The 19,968-nt window shown below is 36.0% G+C and overlaps 1 protein-coding gene across 2 annotated transcripts in view; it reads right to left on the reverse strand.

The window, feature by feature from the left end:
• Gmds (GDP-mannose 4,6-dehydratase) overlaps window positions 1–19,968 on the reverse strand; it is a 643,159-nt gene that overhangs the window by 505,916 nt on the left and 117,275 nt on the right. The window contains exons 3-4 of one of the 2 annotated variants that reach the window (XM_046453468.2): window positions 11,907–11,994; window positions 9,697–9,806 (exon numbers count right to left, since the gene is read on the reverse strand). In XM_046453468.2, coding sequence (XP_046309424.1) covers window positions 9,697–9,806; window positions 11,907–11,994 — 198 coding nt within the window. Of the gene's footprint in view, window positions 1–9,696; window positions 9,807–11,012; window positions 11,457–11,906; window positions 11,995–19,968 lie in introns of those variants that run through there. The other variant, XM_058582345.1, reaches the window with a different exon arrangement.

Raw genomic sequence — 19,968 nt, forward strand, 5'->3', positions numbered from 1 at the left:
AAATAAATTGAAATTCACTTCAGATTATCAAAAATAAAATCTCCAAACTATACTGTCACATAGTATGTAAGTATTATAAAAAATAACAGGAACAATAATACCTATTGATCTTTGATGTTAGCTGTTTTTCAAAAAATGGAAATCTACTACATTAAAACAATTTTCTCATAATTATTTTTTCTTGCCGGCACTGGCAAATCCAATTCATAAGCTTTAGTAGAAATTAATAGAAAAGAGTCTGGTGCATTCAATTTCTTTGAATTAGAAAAGGTCTCATTTTATCTCACTGTTTCAACTTTAACAAAATAAGTTGTATAAACTTCACTTCTTCTACAAAGTAGAAATTATATTGGAAACCAAGCTTTATTAGGTATTTTGAAAAGAGTAGTTAGTTTGTTTCTTAAACTAACACACAACGTTGGGGGGGGGGGAGAAATGTCTAACTATGATATTAAATAAGGTATTGTCTATAACTTTATACAAATTAGGAAATTGATTTATCCAATTAGGAATCCTAAAAACTATCTCTATTCATCATTAAAAGTCTAAAACAAAAAGTTTCATTCATAATACATTTACTGACTTACTATTTGTCCCATTTGTGTTTGTAAATACATACAGAAATTGATATTAAAATATGCATGCACATTGGCTATATGCCTTAATTTCAGTTTAATATATATGAAAGAACTTAAAATATTAAAATACTGCTACTTTTATTTAGTAAACAAGCTAGTACTAGGTGAAGGGTGCAAGATCCAACAAACATACCACTGTGTGGTCCACTAATTATAAGCAAAATTCCAAACATTATTAGCTGTTATCAAAATTACAATACCACCTAGATCTAATAAAATACAACAATCTGTTTGAACAGGGAGAGGAGAACTTTCATGGAGTGTTCTCTCCCATATAAATTCTTAATGGACTATAAAAGACTTTTTAAGTCGTTTTAGATTTGAATTCAATTGCTCAAATCTACAACAGGCTTTCAATAAGAATTTGAGCCAAATGACAAGTGGGGACCCACCAACAGTGTACAATCCCCCCATTCTCATAAATATAACGTAAAAAATGTCCAACTTCTTCCTAGTAGACATGGGAAATAACTAGTCATATTTATATTAGTAGTGTTTATGCATTGTAAACATAAATATTAAATTATAAAATGGGGAAAGTTTATAATGCAATTTATACCTTATTGTAATGCAAATAATAGCTTATTTAATATCACAGTTAGACATAACAAACTAAAGTGACTATCATCTGTATTAAATATCATGGGGACTGTGCCTACATAGATGAGAGGGCAATATGACTAATCAGAAATAAACAGGGGCCTGTAGAACAAAAACAGAAACACATCTTTATTTGAATGTAGAGATTTGTTCCACCCATGCTATCTATCTATGAAATTAAAACATATGATTTGCTCTAGTCACCTACCTATTTACTGCCCTTGTAAGGGAGCTAAATTTTCCAGAAATACACACTATAGTATGCATGGATATTAGGTACAAATGCAAATCCACCATATAAATCCTCAGTTCTCTAAGTTGTACTCACTGATCTTTACTAAAGTAAACTCTTCTGCTCACAGGCATCTTTATTATTTCAACATTCACAATTTGCTAATAAACTAGAGGCTTTATGCTGCTCTGAGCACATCCAAGAATTATGTTGACAATGTAACAATTTTAAACCTCATATGAAATATAAGACTATATCAATTCCTCTATAAGTTATTTTCAGAGACCAATATAGACTTATAATTTTTATAAACTAATAAGTGGACAAAAATGTATCTGTGGTATTAAAACAGAAATATTTATTTTTAAACCTTAGAAAATACATTAATTAATATTATAGTTACATTACTGCCTTGGCAATTTCTTTAAAACATAATTATAGGAATAAGCTGTTCATTCTAATTATTAAGCTAACAACTTTTCTGATTCCATGAGTAGCAAACGCTATTACATACCTGACTTTTAGGGACACTTAATATATACCAGCAATGGTATAAACACTCAGTACATAAAAAATTACAATGAATTGAATTATCCTAACCAAAAAGATTGTAATCATTCCTGATGAGTCAGTGTTGTAAATTTCTCTTTTTCCTATTTATTAATTTTATTTTAGCATCACTAATGTACTTGTTCATTTGTACCTTGCATTGTTGTATTTGGGGATTTTCCTAGCTATGCAAACACTACTCATATGGTATTAATTATAACCAATTCCCTCCAGCAAGGAAAAAAATTGCACCGGAACTTCATTTCACTGTACTAAATGATGGGAATGACAAGAGAGGTAAAACTTCTCTCAGTTCAATAACACCTTCTTCCCCACCCCCATCCTCAGTCTTCTCAGTTTAGGAGCAGAACAAGAAAATGAGTGGCATCAGTCCTGGGTTCCAGGCTAGACAGAGCTGGCTGTTCATCAATTGGCAGACCCAGGCAGGCACTTGTGAAATTTGAACTGGATAACTGCCAAGAGCTCTGCCACCTCAGAATTCTATGGCCCATGTAATAAAATACAAAGGGCCCAGAACATCATTTCCCCCTTTAGAATGTGTCATGCAAGTTAACATTGCAGTGGCAGGAACTACAGGCATTTCATTGAAGAAAACACTCTTGCCTATGCCTGAAGCTAAGGCAGAGAGCAGGCCCCGTCTCTGGCAGAAGCCCATCCACTTCCCTAGATAATCAGCCTCATGTTAGCCTACACGAAGAAAGGGCACACTGATTATTGGGATTCCCAAGACCCCTTAAGACTTTGGTATGGAGGTGAGGAGGCAGAGTGCCAGTTTGCATTTCCTTCCTCCCTGGCCTACTGCATTCACCACTGCCTACACCCTCAGGACTGGGCTGCCACCCTTCCTAGGAGTGTTCCTACTGCACATAGTCAGGAGGGCCTCGCCAGCTGCTGACCTCTGAGTAAAGGTTGAGCACAGTCAATGAACAAGATGGGCAGATACCTGAGGAAAGAGTATTACAGTCAAGTTCCAGTGCACAGGCCCACGGGCAGAATCATGTCCTAAGGGTGAAAAAATGTAGATTTAGAAAGGCTGAGTAGCCTATCAAAATCCTATAGTCTGCATGTGATACAACCAGGATTTGAAAACAGAAAAAATCCCAAGTTGCAGAATCCCAGCAGGGCAGTGGGAGGGGGGGGTATGTTCTGGACATAAAGTTTTAGAATGTGTCCCAGGAATGCTGATGTGCACCCCTGGTTCAAGAGCCCCTGCCTATATAAAGAGCATCTCGTAGCATAGTTGTCAATACTTATCCCAATACTAGTTGCAATGTGACCCCAGTGCATTCTGCAGGCACAGAGCCAGGTAAAAGGCAGCCACAACAGTAGAGAAGCAGATGGCTGTATGGCTGTGTTCACACATGGTGACATAAGAAACTCTACCACATAATAATGTAGACCATGAGGCCAGGACCTGACCTACCTATAAGGATGTTCCTAAAAGCAAGAGGTATGTTCCTGACTACTCCTCATTTTCCTGCTCCACTCACACCTCCTGCCAGGTTCCCCAGGGTCCAAAATAAATAAATAAGAACACAGAAGAACAGTCCCTTTCTCTTGTTTGCACTGGGTTTTTAACAGGCCACCCTCTACTCTTGCTATAATTACACAGTAAAGGGTCACGTTGTTGCAATTTTGTTTTTTTCTATAATTGAGTCAGTCAGGCCCCTAACCAGATGTTCAGCCATAGGCACCTGCCCTTCCCTACCATAATGCAATTCTCCCACTGCATTTAGTCACTTGCCCCCTTCCCTCAATTAGAGGTCCCAAGAGGTTCAGGCTTCCTGGGAATGAATACCGAGGCTGACTATCAAACTATAAATTTCAGCTCAGAACCTCCAGGAAAAGTCACTGAAGATGACAATTCTTTAACTCAGGTAATTAAATTGTTCAGGCCCTTTCCCAGGACCCACCAGGTTAATTCCCATCCCTGTTTTTAATTCCCAACTTCATTCCCTGGACTGGATTTTCTGTCTTATCTCTCCTTGATTCTACATTGGTGTCCAGCCACAACTACATCAGCTACTTGGTCCATAATCAACTCTTTGTGGCCAGCTTCTTGAGCCTGAGGATCCCCCAAGGAGGACTGCCTAGACTCCTTCTCTTTGGGTTCCCAAGATCCCTTAAGACTAGATGAGGAAACCTCAGTCTCCCCTCACTAGGTCCTGCTCAAGCTCTTATCCCAGGCATTCAGCCCTCCCCCAGCTGTCATGAAACAAAACAGAGAACTGAAAGGGAAAGTAATAAAGAAAATTAAAGAGTTAGAAGTCTAAGAGTGGAAAATATGGAGCTAGTTATGTTGAATAAAAGAAAGTTAAGGAAAGACATAATAATGGTCTTTAGCACTGAAAAGGGATTTGAAAATCTCTAAACAAAAAAAAAAGAGAAGAGTAAGTGTATTTCTATTAAAGACACAAAGAAGAAAAATGAACTTAAGAAGAAACATACTGTGAGGAATTAAGAGGAGGACTAATTTCTATCAAAATTATAACTAATACAGAATCATTTTCTTCATTGATTTTATAAAATAAATTCTAGAATTTAAAGACCCGAGTTCCAATCCTGAACTGGCAGTAACTAAACATATGACTGAGCAAGCAATTTCATTTGTTAAAATGGAAATCATATTAAATTATTTCTAAAGTTACTTCTAGCTCTAACATTCCATGTTTTCATTTCTTGAAAAAAGAAAAAGGCAATTCTAACATGATATTGTGAGACGAAAGGAAATAATACTGGACTAGGTTCACCGGAGCTCGTCCAACACTATGACTTCAAAAGTGACGTGAGGTTATCAAAGAAGCTGCAAGAAACAGTGGACAAATCCAAAGGCATGACAGCAAGGAATGCTGAACACAGCCTAGAAACACTATTATTTACACAGGAAAAATACCCTATTAATCTCAAAAAAGCAGGTTCCTAAAACTTTTTTTTCCATCAAAATGGGCAGGTCCACATATTGGATAATTTGTTCCTACTTGGATGATGTCATCATGCTAGGTTTAACTACTTTTAATAACTAGTACATTTCAGTCATCCCTCACTTTCTCCCACATAAGATCAAATCAGCCTTTCAATGACCTACTTCATGAGTCATAATTTTTCTGTTTATGATTCAGAAAAATGTCTTCAGTCAGTATTTCCCAGACTGCTGTGGGCTTATTCCAAGAACCAATTTCATCTTCACTGGTTTCCTACAGGAAACCAGACCAACTTCCTATTATTTTATTTTCCTTACTTTTAGTATATCATAGCCCACATCAAATTAACTGGAAGTGAGAGTGATAGAAGACTTTATTCCACACAAAGAGAAGCCAAAACAAACACTCTAAAAGTCATAGATTCAGAATTAAATACAAAATGTGCTAATATTAGAAACCTCTTTCAAAAGAGCACCAAACAATAAGACATTTATTTTATTTAATCTATTGCAAGCATTCCACGGTCAGAAAGAACTTATTCATTTAAAAAAAAAAGTATATCATCTGGAAGTACAATAAATTCTGCAAAGGTGAGTAATACTGAAATTAATTGAAAAAAAATAAAATATGTAGTTTCCAATAGAATCCCAAAACAAGCTACTATGAAAACAGACAGAGCCTAGAGTGGTCTAGTGACAGAGCAGCATGCCCCAGCTGCCTGGCAGGTGAGCAAAGTCAGCACCCAAGGGCCTTCATCAGGATCCCAATTCTCTATGCCCACTCTCCCTGTGACTAAGAATCAACCTATCTTAGATCACAGCAGAAACAGAGGTATGAAGCATGAGATTTTGTAGGACATGCCTACCATGGTTTGTACTCATACTATTTCTTTAAAATGTTAGAAGTAACTGAGAAGTATTTATTCTCATGGACTGTCTATACTATTTTGAAAAAGGAAGATTTATGAATGTGAAGATCTTTAGCATAAAGGTATATCAGATTCTCTTCAGTCTCTTTCCAGTCTCACCATGCCTAATTGCAGATAGTGTTTGGGGTTTTAAAAGTCCATAGCATTAACTGATGAGTAACAGAACTATGTTTTATCAAACTCAAAAACTCATACATTAAAGAAGAAAGTCAAAGAAGAATGCATTTGAGACACATTCTCTACATGGATAAACCAAGAAACCTGAAACACCAGAGTAACAGCTCTCAAAGTATTGTCCTCAGATGAGGGTTAGGCATCACCTGGACATCTCCTAGAAATGCAAGTTCTCAAACCTCACTACAGACTTAAGATTCTGGGAAGGGACTTGGAAACCTGCGGGGATGCTGATACATCTGTCATCTAGTATATTCTCTTGTCTTTCTACCAAGAAATCTGAGAAAAGAATCCACTCAGTTTGCATTTCCCTCATAAACTGTCAACTTCTAAACCTCCTCTGTTCTCACTAACTTATTCCATCCTATCACCAAAATGCTTTTTTTTAAAGTCATAAGTCAGGCATTAGATATGTAGCTTAGTGGTAGAATGCATGTCTTGCATGTGTGATGCCTTGAGTTCCATCCCCAGAAAAACACACACACACTCACTCACACAAAAATAAAAGTCCAAAGTCATCTCCAGCCTTACTGACAAGGCCAGTGACCTTTTTCTGGCCCTCTCTCCCCTAGATTTATCCTTTCCTGCTTGAAATGATCTGACTTCCCAACTTCCAGGAAAATTCCACCCACTGCCTCTCATCTCTTGTTCCTGCCATCAGCCCAATTCTCCTTTCTCCTCTAACTACAGTAAAGTCCTAGAGGTTCAATCTTAACTCTTTGCCCTCTTTCTCCAGCTGCTACCTGGCATCTCAAGGACTCTGAATACTGAATGTATACTTGCACCCCCAAACTCTCCCAAACCTCAAAACTTTTTAAAACTATCTCATGACTTGCTTCCTTTGCATGGTCTTCACGTATTACCAGTAGAACACCTGACAGTGAGTTGTCCCATCAACTGTCTGATCCCCTAAGCACTGGGGGATCTCTTCCCTGGTGACTATATTTAGTAAGAAGAAGAATCAGTGTTGCTGGACATCCTGTTCCTTCCTCCTGCCCCCATTTCTGATGCTGCCATCCACATCCAACACGTTTCTGTGTCTTCTGCATCTTACTTCTAGATTTTGATCCCTAAGATTCATATCTATTTCTCCCCTGTTCGTCCTTAGCCTGGCCCCACAATACTCCTCCATATTCTTTCTGCTCAACTGATCATTTGAATGCTCATCATGCTCCAAACGTGGCTTGAGGTTTTTTTGACTTCTAACTCTTGACTTTATGTTATAACCTCCATTTCAACTGCCCATTTCCCACTGTATATGTAAATACCCTCCTATACTTTAAGATTAGCGCCAGCACCAGCTCCTCCTTGACACTACCCATATCCCCTCAGATGAAAGTTATTTCTCACCTTCCTCTAAAGACTGGAAGACTCAGTGCCAGCCTGTGGTCCTTGCTGCAAATCACCTATACTAAAGTTGAAACCTCTACAGTAGAAGTAGAATTTATACATCTCTTGTCCTTAGTATAGCATGTAAGTTACCTTATATTAGGTATACATTAACAAATCTTTGTTAAAGGATTAAATAACCTCACAAACCAAAACTCTCAACTGAGGACCATTGATCTATCAGGAAGGTAGTCAAAGGAAGGTAAAACAGAAAATTTCACATACATGGCAACTTAGAAGGAATCAACTCAATCTCCTTTTCTCTATATTACTTAAGTATAACTATTCTGGAATGATAACTAAAAACTATTATGCACACTACAACTAAGGAAATAAAACATTTTTTGAACTACAAATACATTTTGGAGAAGGAAAGGATCAGGTCATTTAATACACTAAAATGACAGAGGGAAAGACTTCTATAAATAAACCTTTATAGAATGTCCTACGTCCTTCTGCCATGCCAGTTCATGTCTTCCAGAGGTGATAACCTATCTACAATCACAAAGCAAACTTCTTAATCTTCCCTAAGTTGAATAACAGAGTGCTCGTTCCAAAACATTCTGTTTTGTCTGGAAGATACTCTCATGGCTGGTCAGGAAGGTCAAAAACAGTCAGATGAATTATAATGTGGAAGACAGACTGACTGCCTCAATTAAGGAAAATAAGATCGTCATTTCTGGAATGATTAAGAGTTACTGCTTCTTTTTAGCAAAGAGGTAGATTAATCTCTCAAGAATAATATACCTAAAATACCATTCCTTTCCAGACCAAATTTTAAACCTGGATATCAAACAGAATCATTACATATTAAGAAAGGGAAAAGCAGCTGGAGGTGGAGCATGCAGGCAGAGTGTGGGCTAGCACTAGGGATAAAAAAGGAAAGGGAAAATTTTTTTTCCTAGATAGCACAGATCAGAAGTTAAAAGATATCTTTATGATGGATATGTGGTCATTTTTCAATTTTTCTTACAGAAAAATTATTATGAAGATTGACAACCAAATTTTTAATCTCTTATCAATTGCAATGTTTTGAGATTCAGTTCATAACTTCATCTCAAACTAGAAGAGCTATAGGAAATAGGCATATAGCCTTCTTTCTTTGAAAAGCTGGGGACATGGAGAAACTTCAAAAGATGTTAAATACTTCCCAAAATAAAATTGCTGAATTTGTTCATTAAATAGCAAAAAATGCTGGTAGATTTTTCTGGACCTTCTTTTTTTTTTGGCAGGGAGTGAGGTTTAAAATTAAAAGTCATTTGCTTTTATTTTTAAACTTCACTAACTATGCTCATTAAATAAGTTTCATTAAATAGAACCCACATCATCCTGGGTTCAAATTTCACTCACCAAAGGAATAGTAGGACACAAATACAACACCCTAAGTGAAGCAGATGGTGAGAAGTCTGGGGGGGGCGCTTCACTGGTTTACAGTGATTGGCTCCAGAAAGAACAAAAAAGAAGAAGGTAGAACAACAAAGAATTTGAGTAGACATTAGCTGTGTCACACTGAGGAAGAAGAGGCTAAAAGGCTTTCTTCCAATGATTTTTACCACCTACCATAAAAAAGTTAACTCAGCTAATTTTAACATACAATTGAGATTCAAAAAATATTCTTAACTAGTTATAGTAGTCACTAATAAAAATTAAAGTTAAGGTTTTACTGAGTTAAATCTTCCAAAATTTTAACAAAATTTTATTCATAATGTGATCTGAAATGGCAGTTAACAAACCCTGCTGGGGTCATGACTACTGGGAAAAACAAAATAAATGAATATTGTTATTTGAATGTTAGCAGTAAGATTATATTATGCTGTTCAGTAATGGAAAACATACCTTCGAAAACCTCTATTTCCCTTAGGGTCAATAACCAAATTAACATGGATGGTTAAATTTGAAGACTAGGACAGGTGGATTATTAAGTTAAGAAGCAACAGACAGGGGCTGCAGTTGTAGCTCAGTGGTAGGTAGGGTGCTCACCTAGGACATATGATGCACTGGGTTTGATCCTCAGCGAAAGAAAGAAAAAGAAAGAGGAAGGAAAGAAGGAAGGGAGGGAGGGAGGAAGGAAGGAAGGAAGGAAGGAAGGAAGGAAGGAAGGAAGGAAGGAAGAAAGGGAGGGAGGGAGGGATAGATGAATGAATTAGGGAAAAAGAAAAATAAAGTAGAAGCAACAGACAAATGTAAAACATGGACCACCACAGGAACACAGCTAAAGAGAAAATGATTATGAAAATGGCTTACTTTGACATGGCTCTGGGCTCCCAGGTTGTAAATCTCTGTAGGCTTTACTTCATTGATAATCTTCACGAGGCAGGTACTATCAGTAAGATCTCCATAGTGCAACTTCATGTCTTTAGAATTCAAAAACCGACCATTAGATAAAAGAAAACAATAAAAGCTCAACTTTTGAAAATATCAGACTTGAAATGCATACACTTACAATGTCTGTAAACCAGGGTAAGAATGGAAATGTTGTCCTGGAGCAGCAGAATATAGCTATCATCTTTAAAGAACTTATGGGGTAAGAATGTAGCTCAGTGATAGAGTACTTGCCTAGCATTCACAGTACTGGGTTTTGTCCCCAGCATCATAAAAATAAACAAAGAATGAACCTACACAGTAGAAAGATATTTACATATATTTCCTATATCTATGAAGGATTTATAGGGATAAAATCAGATGAACTTTTTAAAACATTACCATACAATAACAGATGTTAAACAATTAATACATTTTAGAACTCCAAGCAGTTGGAAGATGTGTTATGTAAGAGTGATTTTTCAGGCAAATAAAATTTTGTAAGAATGCATATACATTCTAAGCACATCTATAACATACTGATGATAGTAACAATAGCTCATATTTGTTACGTTTATTCATATACTTTCATCTACTGATTTATAAATACATTATAAACATCAGACCTTAAGCTATCTATGAAAAGTCTGACACTGTAACATAACTGTGATTAGGACAACTAGCCTATTCCAATTCCTACATCTAAGTTGATCCTTATACTGACTTCATTAGTGTAAGAATTTAAAATGTATAGATGGGTAATTTGATCATTTCATTATTTTTTTAAAATATTGATCTTATCATTATCTCTCTACCTGTGTTCCTGTGGTGGTCCATGTTTAACATTTGTCTATTGCTGCTTCTTTCCCCCCCCACCGTAATACCTTTATTTGTTTGTTTGTTTGTTTGTTTGTTAATTTTGGTGCTGAGGATCAAACCTACTGCATTCCTAATCAGAAAACTCAAAATTTGAAATGCTCCAAATCTGAAATGATTTTAAGTGCTGACAGGATGCCACAAGTATAAAATTCCACATCATGAAACTTGGTTTAATACACAAAATTATTTAAAATATTGTATAAAATTACCTTTGGTCTGTGTTTAGAAGAAATATGTGAAACAAATAAATTCTGTTTTAAGACTTGGGTCTTATCCTCAAGCTATATCATTATGTATATGCAAGTATTCCAAAAACTGAAAAAATTCAAAACCCAAATCTTCTGGTCCCAAGCATTTGGGAAAAGGGATATTCAATATACCTGTAATAATTTTCAAGAAGAACGTACTCTGCAATAAGGTGAAAAGTCTTTTCTGTGGACAAACTGGATCACCTTCTTGATGATTACTACCTGAAAAAATAACCCAATCTTCCAAATATTCAGGACTTGGAGGTGAATACAAAATCATTGATCATTTATAAATTGACTATATCACCCTTGCTAGCTATAAAAACTGGCTGAATACTGCAGGCTGAATTTGGAGTTAGAGCTCTGTGTTCTAGTCCCACTCTGCCTTCTTGGTGGTGTTTGACGTTGATAAAATCACCTCTGTCTCCATTTCCTCATGTACAAAATAGTCTCTCTAACAACTTGTGGAGTTGCTATAAAGAACAAGTAAGAAAACACTGTAATTGTACTGTGTAAACCATGCAGCTACAACACAGGCGAATTTACTAACAATGACAACAAAAAAAGCTATAAATCTTAACAATAATCGGTAAAGCAATTTAAATATAGTTTTAATTGCCACAAGGTTTTGAATCTATCTTCACAAATTATTTTAAAAATTAATTAAAATGTCTACACATTGTTTAACTTGAGTAAACTGATCACATATAAAAAGCAAAAGAGTGTTCTTTCTATGTAGAACTACTCTTTATTTGCGGGGACAGGGACACCTGGAGAGGGGTGATCACCTGGATAGGTCTCTCTGAGCCACCTATCCAATTTCCCTCTAACGGTCAAACCCAGATGATACAATGGCCTAAGTAAGCAACCAGGAAGGTTTTCAGCACATGCTGGTCATATTCAATACAGTAATACATGGGCAAATAATTATGACTAGATGCACTCTGAGAAAAATGACATTTGACAACATCTTCTCTGAAGATAGGAAGTTTATAGACAAAGGTTTTAGAAAAGAAAATGACTTACTTCCTTCAATATGAGCCTGGGGGTTCTTATATAGATGTTCAATTCTACCTGTATTAAATGAACTGGATCGCCGTACAATTCCATGGACCTGAATTTTTAAGTATTAAAAAAAAAAAGTAAATTACAAGTGTGTAATGAGAATTAATAAACAACTCAGAAGTTCTTTTGCTAATATTTGGCTTTATGAAAAATATAAGTATTTCTTATAAACATTATTTTTAAACTATTAAAAACAGTTATGGTGCTTATTTTCTCTCCAACTGCTACCCAACAGCTACTAGCACCCTACCTCCACCTTTCTCCAGTGTTTTTACTGCCAATCTCAACAAAAGTAATTAGATAATTATGTGACTTCATGCTTAGTTATAGATACTCAAATTTCTCCTTTTCTAAACACATACATTTGCTGCCCTACTGCTGAAAAAAAAAAAATATCTCTTCGATTTGAAACTGAAGACAGACCACATGAGGCTACATCTGTAAAACAGCTTTGTGGCCTATTTAACAGGGCATGGGGACTTCACATCTTTCCAATGTCCTCAGAGCTATTGCATGCTGCATCTATTTTGAGTGTGTGTGCGCAAATATGTGTGTATATAAATAAAGTTTTTTTCTGTGGAAAAGTCAGAAAGCTAAATTGGACAGGTTATGAATAAGATTCACACACTACAGGATTTAAATAAGATATGAAGAAAACCCAAATGAAGCAAGGAATTTTAAACAATTATCTTGATTTATCCATGATCAGCATGAGGGGATAAAGTTGCTGGAATAGGAATGCATACCTGTCTGATACTGAAGAAAAGACTATTTGTGTCTAATACATAACAGAAATTGTTCCAGACCTGGTCCCACTTCCTTCTTGTGTCAGGACTGCTCCCTTTGTGCTGCCAATGCTAACACTAGTTTATGTCACCGGCTGCCCAAGTTCCAGTTCCACTGGTGGCAGTTTTAATCCTTGACTTATTTTAGAAGTGTTCCTTCTAAGGTTGGGTAGGTTCATTGCAGCTGAATACACTTCTATATTTTTAACTCAATCGTTTTCTGTCTATTTCAAACCAAAATTAATCCTTGGCATGACTCAAGTATTCCAAATGCAAGGAGGAAATTATAAGCACATAAGACTTTCTTTCAAATAGAAAGAAATGTCATCGTCATTTTACATGGCATACATGAGAAATGACTTCTGCAAAGGATGCAACACACCCACAATTAATAATTATGTTAGTTAGCTGTATTACCCAAGAGGAAAGCACTCATCAACACTATTTTTCAAAAGAATAAAACCCAAGAAAAGTTGGTAAATATGTAAATATTTTAGTAGGGGTATACTGCATTCTTGGTTGACTTTTTAGGAGACAAACATTAAAATCTTAGAAATGGTGAGATTTGGTTATGCATAGCCATGTCTTAATTTAGAAGTATAAGAATATATAAATATTAAGTTTAGAATTTATTCTACTTTCATGAGCTCCAATTGTTCAGGTTGTTACTTAATTGTTTTTTTTTAATTTTTTTTTAATTTATTTTTTTATTGGTTGTTCAAAACAATATAAAGCTCTTGACATATCATATTTCATACATTAGATTCAAGTTGGTTATGAACTCCCAGTTTTACCCCAAATACAGATTGCAGAATCACATCGGTTACACATCCACATTTTTACATAATGCCCTATTAGTAACTGTTGTATTCTGCTACCTTTCCTATCCTCTACTATCCCCCCTCCCTCCCTTCCCATCTTCTCTCTCTACCCCATCCACTGTAATTCATTTCTCTCCTTGTTTATTTTCCCATTCCCCTCACAACCTCTTATATGTAATTTTGTATAACAATGAGGGACTCCCTCCATTACCATGCAATTTCCCTTTTCTCTCCCTTTCCCTCCCACCTCATGTATCTGTTTAATATTAATCTTTTCTTCCTGCTCTTCCTCCCTGCTCTGTTGTTAGTTGCTCTCATTATATCAAAGAAGACATTTAGTATTTGTTTTTTAGGGATTGGCTAGCTTCACTAAGTATAATCTGCTCTAGTGCCATCCATTTCCCTGCAAATTCTATGATTTTGTCATTTTTTAGTGCTGCGTAATACTCCATGGTGCATATAGGACACCCATAGAACAAAAGTTGATAACAAGAATCAACAAATGGGACTTACTTAAACTGAAAAGTTTTCTCTCAGCAAGAGAAACAATAAAAGAGGTAAATAGGGAGCCTACATCATGGGAACAAATTTTTACTCCTCACACTTCAGATAGAGCCCTAATATCCAGAGTATACAAAGAACTCAAAAAATTAAACAATAAGAAAACAAATAACCCAATCAACAAATGGGCCAAAGACCTGAACAGACACTTCTCAGAGGAGGACATACAATCAATCAACAAGTACATGAAAAAATGCTCACCATCTCTAGCACTCAGAGAAATGCAAATCAAAACCACCCTAAGATACCATCTCACTCCAGTAAGATTGGCAGCCATTATGAAGTCAAACAACAACAAGTGCTGGAGAGGATGTGGGGGAAAAGGGTACTCTTGTACATTGCTGGTGGGACTGCAAACTGGTGCGGCAAATCTGGAAAGCAGTATGGAGATTCCTGGGAAAGCTGGGAATGGAACCACCATTTGACCCAGTTATTGCCCTTCTTGGACTATTCCCTGAAGACCTTAAAAGAGCGTACTACAGGGATACTGCTACATCGATGTTCATAGCAGCACAATTCACAATTGCTAGACTGTGGAACCAACCCAGATGCCCTTCAATAGATGAATGGATAAAAAAATGTTACTTAATTGTTAAATTGAGCTTCTCTACAAAATTAATAAATTTGTTTAACAAAAAGCAATTTCACATACTTATACATAAGAAATCTGATGTTTAACACCAAAGTTATTTCTGAAATATACCAATACAGATGTCAGTGCTTTGTTTTATTTGATGGAGAGGAATGTATACATTCTAAAAATACATAATTTAACTTTTATAATAATGATAATAATAATATAGGGTATCTTGATTGATGAATTCTGAGGAAGTCACATATTTATCATGTGTAAGCATAAAAGACTTTGAAAAAATATTAAACAATATTTACGGATTCAATGTGAAAAGCAAACAACTATACAAAGTCATAGCAAATCAGTAACACAGGACCTTAATGTCACACTTACAATGAAAAGCATTAAGCACTATTTCTTTTTTTTCCTCCAATGGAAAAAAAAAGTGTTTTAATTTCCCCTCACTCCCAACTGTCGGTATGTATATACAGAGAAAGAGACTTGCCAAATGCTTAATCCATGACAGCAGGTATTATTCTAAGAACTAGTGAAAGCTGAGTCTGTCTGCTTCTAAGACAGGTGAAATACAAACACTAAGACAAGCCAAAATGTGTGCAAACTGCGTAATCTAGTTAAGAATTTGAGATTAACGGCTTCTCTTTATAGAAAGGATGTAGGGCTTTTTGTTTGTTTTTGTAAGGGTTTGGAAAGAGATGAGGGTTATGAAATCAAACTGAAAAGATAAATGAATTAAGTGACTTTATATGAACTTAACCAGAATTATTATTAAATTATAGTAGTTCAAAACTAAATTCTGAAAAACTAAAGTCTTAAAATAAATGGATTTAGGTATTGTGGCAAACAAATATGTCATAGTTAACTAGGTGATGAAAGGGGAAATTTTAAGTTTTCTTCATATCAGAACAAAGTTATTTTGACTTCAAAATCTAGAGTCAGATTAGGCACTATGACAGAGAAATGTGTCATTATTTATTCATTATGATCAGGAACGTGAGAAATAGTTATCACTAAATGCCAATTCTTTATTGTCTATATTTCTCTTGGAGGCATGGAATACCTTGCAGGGATGATTAATGTCACTCAGCCTTTGAAAAGTATGTATTTCTTAGGTAATATAAACAGTTAACATTTACATGACAGTGACCATGGGTCAGACACTGTCTTTTATAGATGGAAAAAAACAATCACTCAATACTGAAATAACCAAGCTAATATTATTTCCATTTCTCAGATGAGGACACTGCCTGAGATCACACTGCTAGTAAATAGTGACAGTTAAAGGGTTAACTGGGCCAATCTTGAAGATGCGCAAGGTAGTTTTAAATAAAGTTGGTAAAAAGCTTGACTTCTTTCAAATAATGTATAAAGGCTTCTGGGATAAACAATAAGCCAGGGGAAAAAATATTTCAAGAATTCTCACTGATCAAGAAAGGAAGTATAGGAGATCCACACTCGAACATATAATCTCCCCAAAGAAAACAATTGGATAATTCTTGTATCCCATGTCTTTTCTATTTTTATACTCTACCTCAGAGGAGGTGGTTATAGTTACTTTCCTGGGAATGAAACCCATAATGTACCTATTTTTTTATTTTAAATTCTGAGGTGCTGTGTTGTTATTGTTGTTGTTGTTGCCAAGTTATTTAATATAGATTTTTCTTATATTCCTGGGTAAATGTTAGCTTTTATAAAGTTCAACTTAGTCTTTTATTTCTCTGATTCTTCTCTGTGCAAACCAGGCAAAAGCATATGTTGTTGGCAGTTTGTTGTCAGCTTATCTGCTAACAATAGTGCTGAGAAGGTATTTGAAACTAGAATGAACTTCCATAAAACATTTCACTTCTGTCAATTTCCCCCCGCCCCTCACTGATGATGGAGAGGAATGCATACAACTCTGGCATCCAAGGCAAGAGAACATGCCTGCCTTTCATTAATGCTAATTTGTGAAGTAGACTAAAGGAGCCCACTATACCATCTGTGTCCACTGGCTTGTCAGCATCAGACACTATCTTTCATTCCTGTCACAATGAGCCCCTTGCATCTCACAGAGTTCCAAGGGCTAAGTGTTGTTCAAATGCTCTTATACCTAATCTTCACAACCATGTCAGGAGATAGGTATACTCATCATTCCCATTTACAGACAAGGAAACAAAGTCTTAGAGGGGCTGTTTGACTTGCTCAAGGCAACAGAGCCAACAAGTGGCAGAAGAGGGATTAAGACACAAGACATACAGTTCCAAGCCATGATGGGCTGGGCTGCTTGTTCAGCTTCCTCGCTCTATGCTGGTCCACAGGGTAAAAGAAGAATGACCCCCTGAACTTCAGCAAGGCACAGAATAAAGTCCATAATGAATTCACAGGACAATTTTCCACAAAATCTTGACAATTCTTTATTTTTCTCATCATGGGAGAACATCTCCACATATTAGCAAAGAATTAACAAGTGTTAGATCATTCTCTTTAAGTCTCCTTACTGTTTAATTCTTAGTAAAATTCAAGAAACAAACAGCAATAAAAAGTGTAATTCTCACTGTCTTTTCTCAGTGAGAAATGACTGTAATTAAAGCAGTACACCCAGCCTTCCATATCCATAGGCTCTGCATTCATGAATTCAATCAATTACAGACAGAAAATTATTTTTTTTAATTGTGTCTATATTGAACATGTCCAGACATCTTTCCTTATCAGTATTCCCTACACAATACAGTATATAACAATTTTTTACACAGCATTTATATTGTGTTAGGTAATCTCCAGATGATTTAAAATATTAATATTTAAAAATACTAATATTTAAAAATATTAATATTTTAAAATACTAATATTTAAAATATTAGAGAGGAGATATACAGGTTCTCTGCATATCTATGCCATTTTCTAGAAGGAACTTGAGCATCTTCAGATTTTGGTATGGGGAGGGTGTCTGGAACAAATCTCCTATAGATACCAAGGGATAACTATACTTTACTTTTTCACTTTTAACAGTTCTCTCAGAACATGATCAGATTTATAGATTTCAGTGACCACATTAAGCTTGTATGATCGTACAAGGAATTAACCACTACTAATCAATATGTTAATCTAATCCATTCCTTTTCAAGTCATCCACAGATGTCTGGTTTTACTTTAAGATTAGCTAAGCTTTTTGTACTTAAAAAAAATAAAGGAAAGAATGAATGAAAGAAAATAGGGAAAAAGTAAAGGAGCATAGTTAACTGTGCTGTGCTAGTTCTGCATACCCTGTCTATGCCACCCCGTCATTACTACCCCACAGACCTGATTGCTCCTCTACCAACCACCTTCATAATACCATGTTGACCTTCTACTGCTAGCCAGTCAGTATGCCTCGTGTTTTCTAAGAACAACTCAATCTCAGCATCAAGCCTCTTCACACTGTTTATTTGTTTCTGGCTTGTACTTTGCTACCCCAAACTAGGCTGTTTCCAGTTCTAAGTTTAGTGATATTCCTGATACAAAGAACAGATTTGAAATAGCTCAGAGAAGAAAATCCCCACAAAGCTGGAATATGTTAAGGCACCTATGATTAAACAGTCACCATATCTCATTTGAACCTTTACTCACAGTAGGTCCTCCACGTGTAGTTCACGGTTGCCACAACTGGGGACAAGATAGAAAGGACAATTTCCAAACTTTTGAACCAGGCTTTGGTATCTTAATGGGACCTCTGGCTGAGAACCCACTGAGAAAGTTTGGGAACCCATGGAGTTAAAAGTCTGTACTCATCTAAAATTGCCAGAGTTGACTCTCAAGGGTTCAGATGTGAACAAATGTGTCCCCCTCTCATCATACTGCACACAATCTACTAATTCTATTTCTGCTCGTGGTCAAGAACTACAGCTGATAATTCTCAAAATTTTCCAATGTAGCCAATGTGAAAAATCACTCTAACATTCACTTTGATCTACACACAAAAAGATAAAGCCTACGACACCATCTGATTCTTCTCAATAGCTTATTCTCCAAGTATATCAATCTCTGAAAGTTCTCAACAGCAGCCTATTGAAACAGAATACAATGCAGATAAACACCCTTTACTCCAACCATCCTTACAGAGTTCACATACCCCCTATACTATGTGGAGAACTTGTTTCTACTTTGTGGCTCAATACCTTCCCCCTATATTGTCAATCATGTTTTCTTCTATCAATTATGGATCTCACTCCTAAGTGTCTCCTTTCTGGTCAATTATTATTTCTGTGATAAATTCCTCCCAGGTAACCATGAATTGCCAAATGGGCTTTCTATCATCTCTATAAGAATCTAATCTGCACTTATAATTTCATTGCCAATGAAAAAAAATATATTTGCACTCACCAGGCAGCCCCAGGTTCTCTGAGTGTTTCCAAACCTCTCATCCTAGTTAACTTCTGAAATCGGCTGGTTCCTTAACAAGTCACCTGAATGGAGCTTTGCCTCTGCATGCCACTCTCCTTCATAGTCTTCTGCAGTAGCACTAACTGCACCACCATGCACCGGTCCTTCAGCCTGAGAATGGGACCTGCCACTAATCAACAATTATCACAGCACACAGCCATACTCCCTTGTCCTCAGGACTGGATATGGACACTGCCTATAGCCAACTACTTCATTTCTAGTCCCAGTCCTCACGACAACTTTAACAAAGACCTTAATACCCATGAAGCTACAGAATCTCTCCTGGCATACCACCTCCTTCTGCAATAATGCAATAACTACTTCTCTGCTAGCTCCTTCCCCTATTTCACTTGTGCCTCAACCACAATACTGGCCATCAAACACCTCCCAGTAGGTCTTCCATATCTGAAACACAGTACTATGGCTATCTCTCCTTTTAATGTTTATTAAAGCATAGATTAATCTGAATAGATAATATAGTCCTTTCCTAGAAACAACTCTTTTGAACTATGAATGATCTATTCTAAAACTCTGCTCAGTAGAACATATATTTATACTCTCAATTATTATAGCAATCTATTCGTATGGGTATATACATACACATGTATTTTCATAATTACACTTGCCTTATTTTGATGTTGCAAGATGTAGAACTATTAGGCAAGAATACAGAAGGTAGTCAACACACCTGCTATGAATTCTTAAGGTCTAGAAGTCACGGCTCTCAAAAAAGTTTCTGAGTTATATAGTAAGAAAATTAATTTTCTTTTCTTTAAACCCTATTGGCATTTAGATGCTCGATTCCATGCTGTTGTTTTTTTCCATTGTCTCCAACTACACATTTTTATACAATGTCCTTACAACTG

This window comes from Marmota monax, unplaced genomic scaffold, assembly GCF_021218885.2.
Source record: "Marmota monax isolate L192 unplaced genomic scaffold, Marmota_monax_Labrador192_F-V1.1 WCK01_AAM20220418_F8-fsc00029, whole genome shotgun sequence".
Classification (NCBI taxonomy): domain Eukaryota; kingdom Metazoa; phylum Chordata; class Mammalia; order Rodentia; family Sciuridae; genus Marmota; species Marmota monax.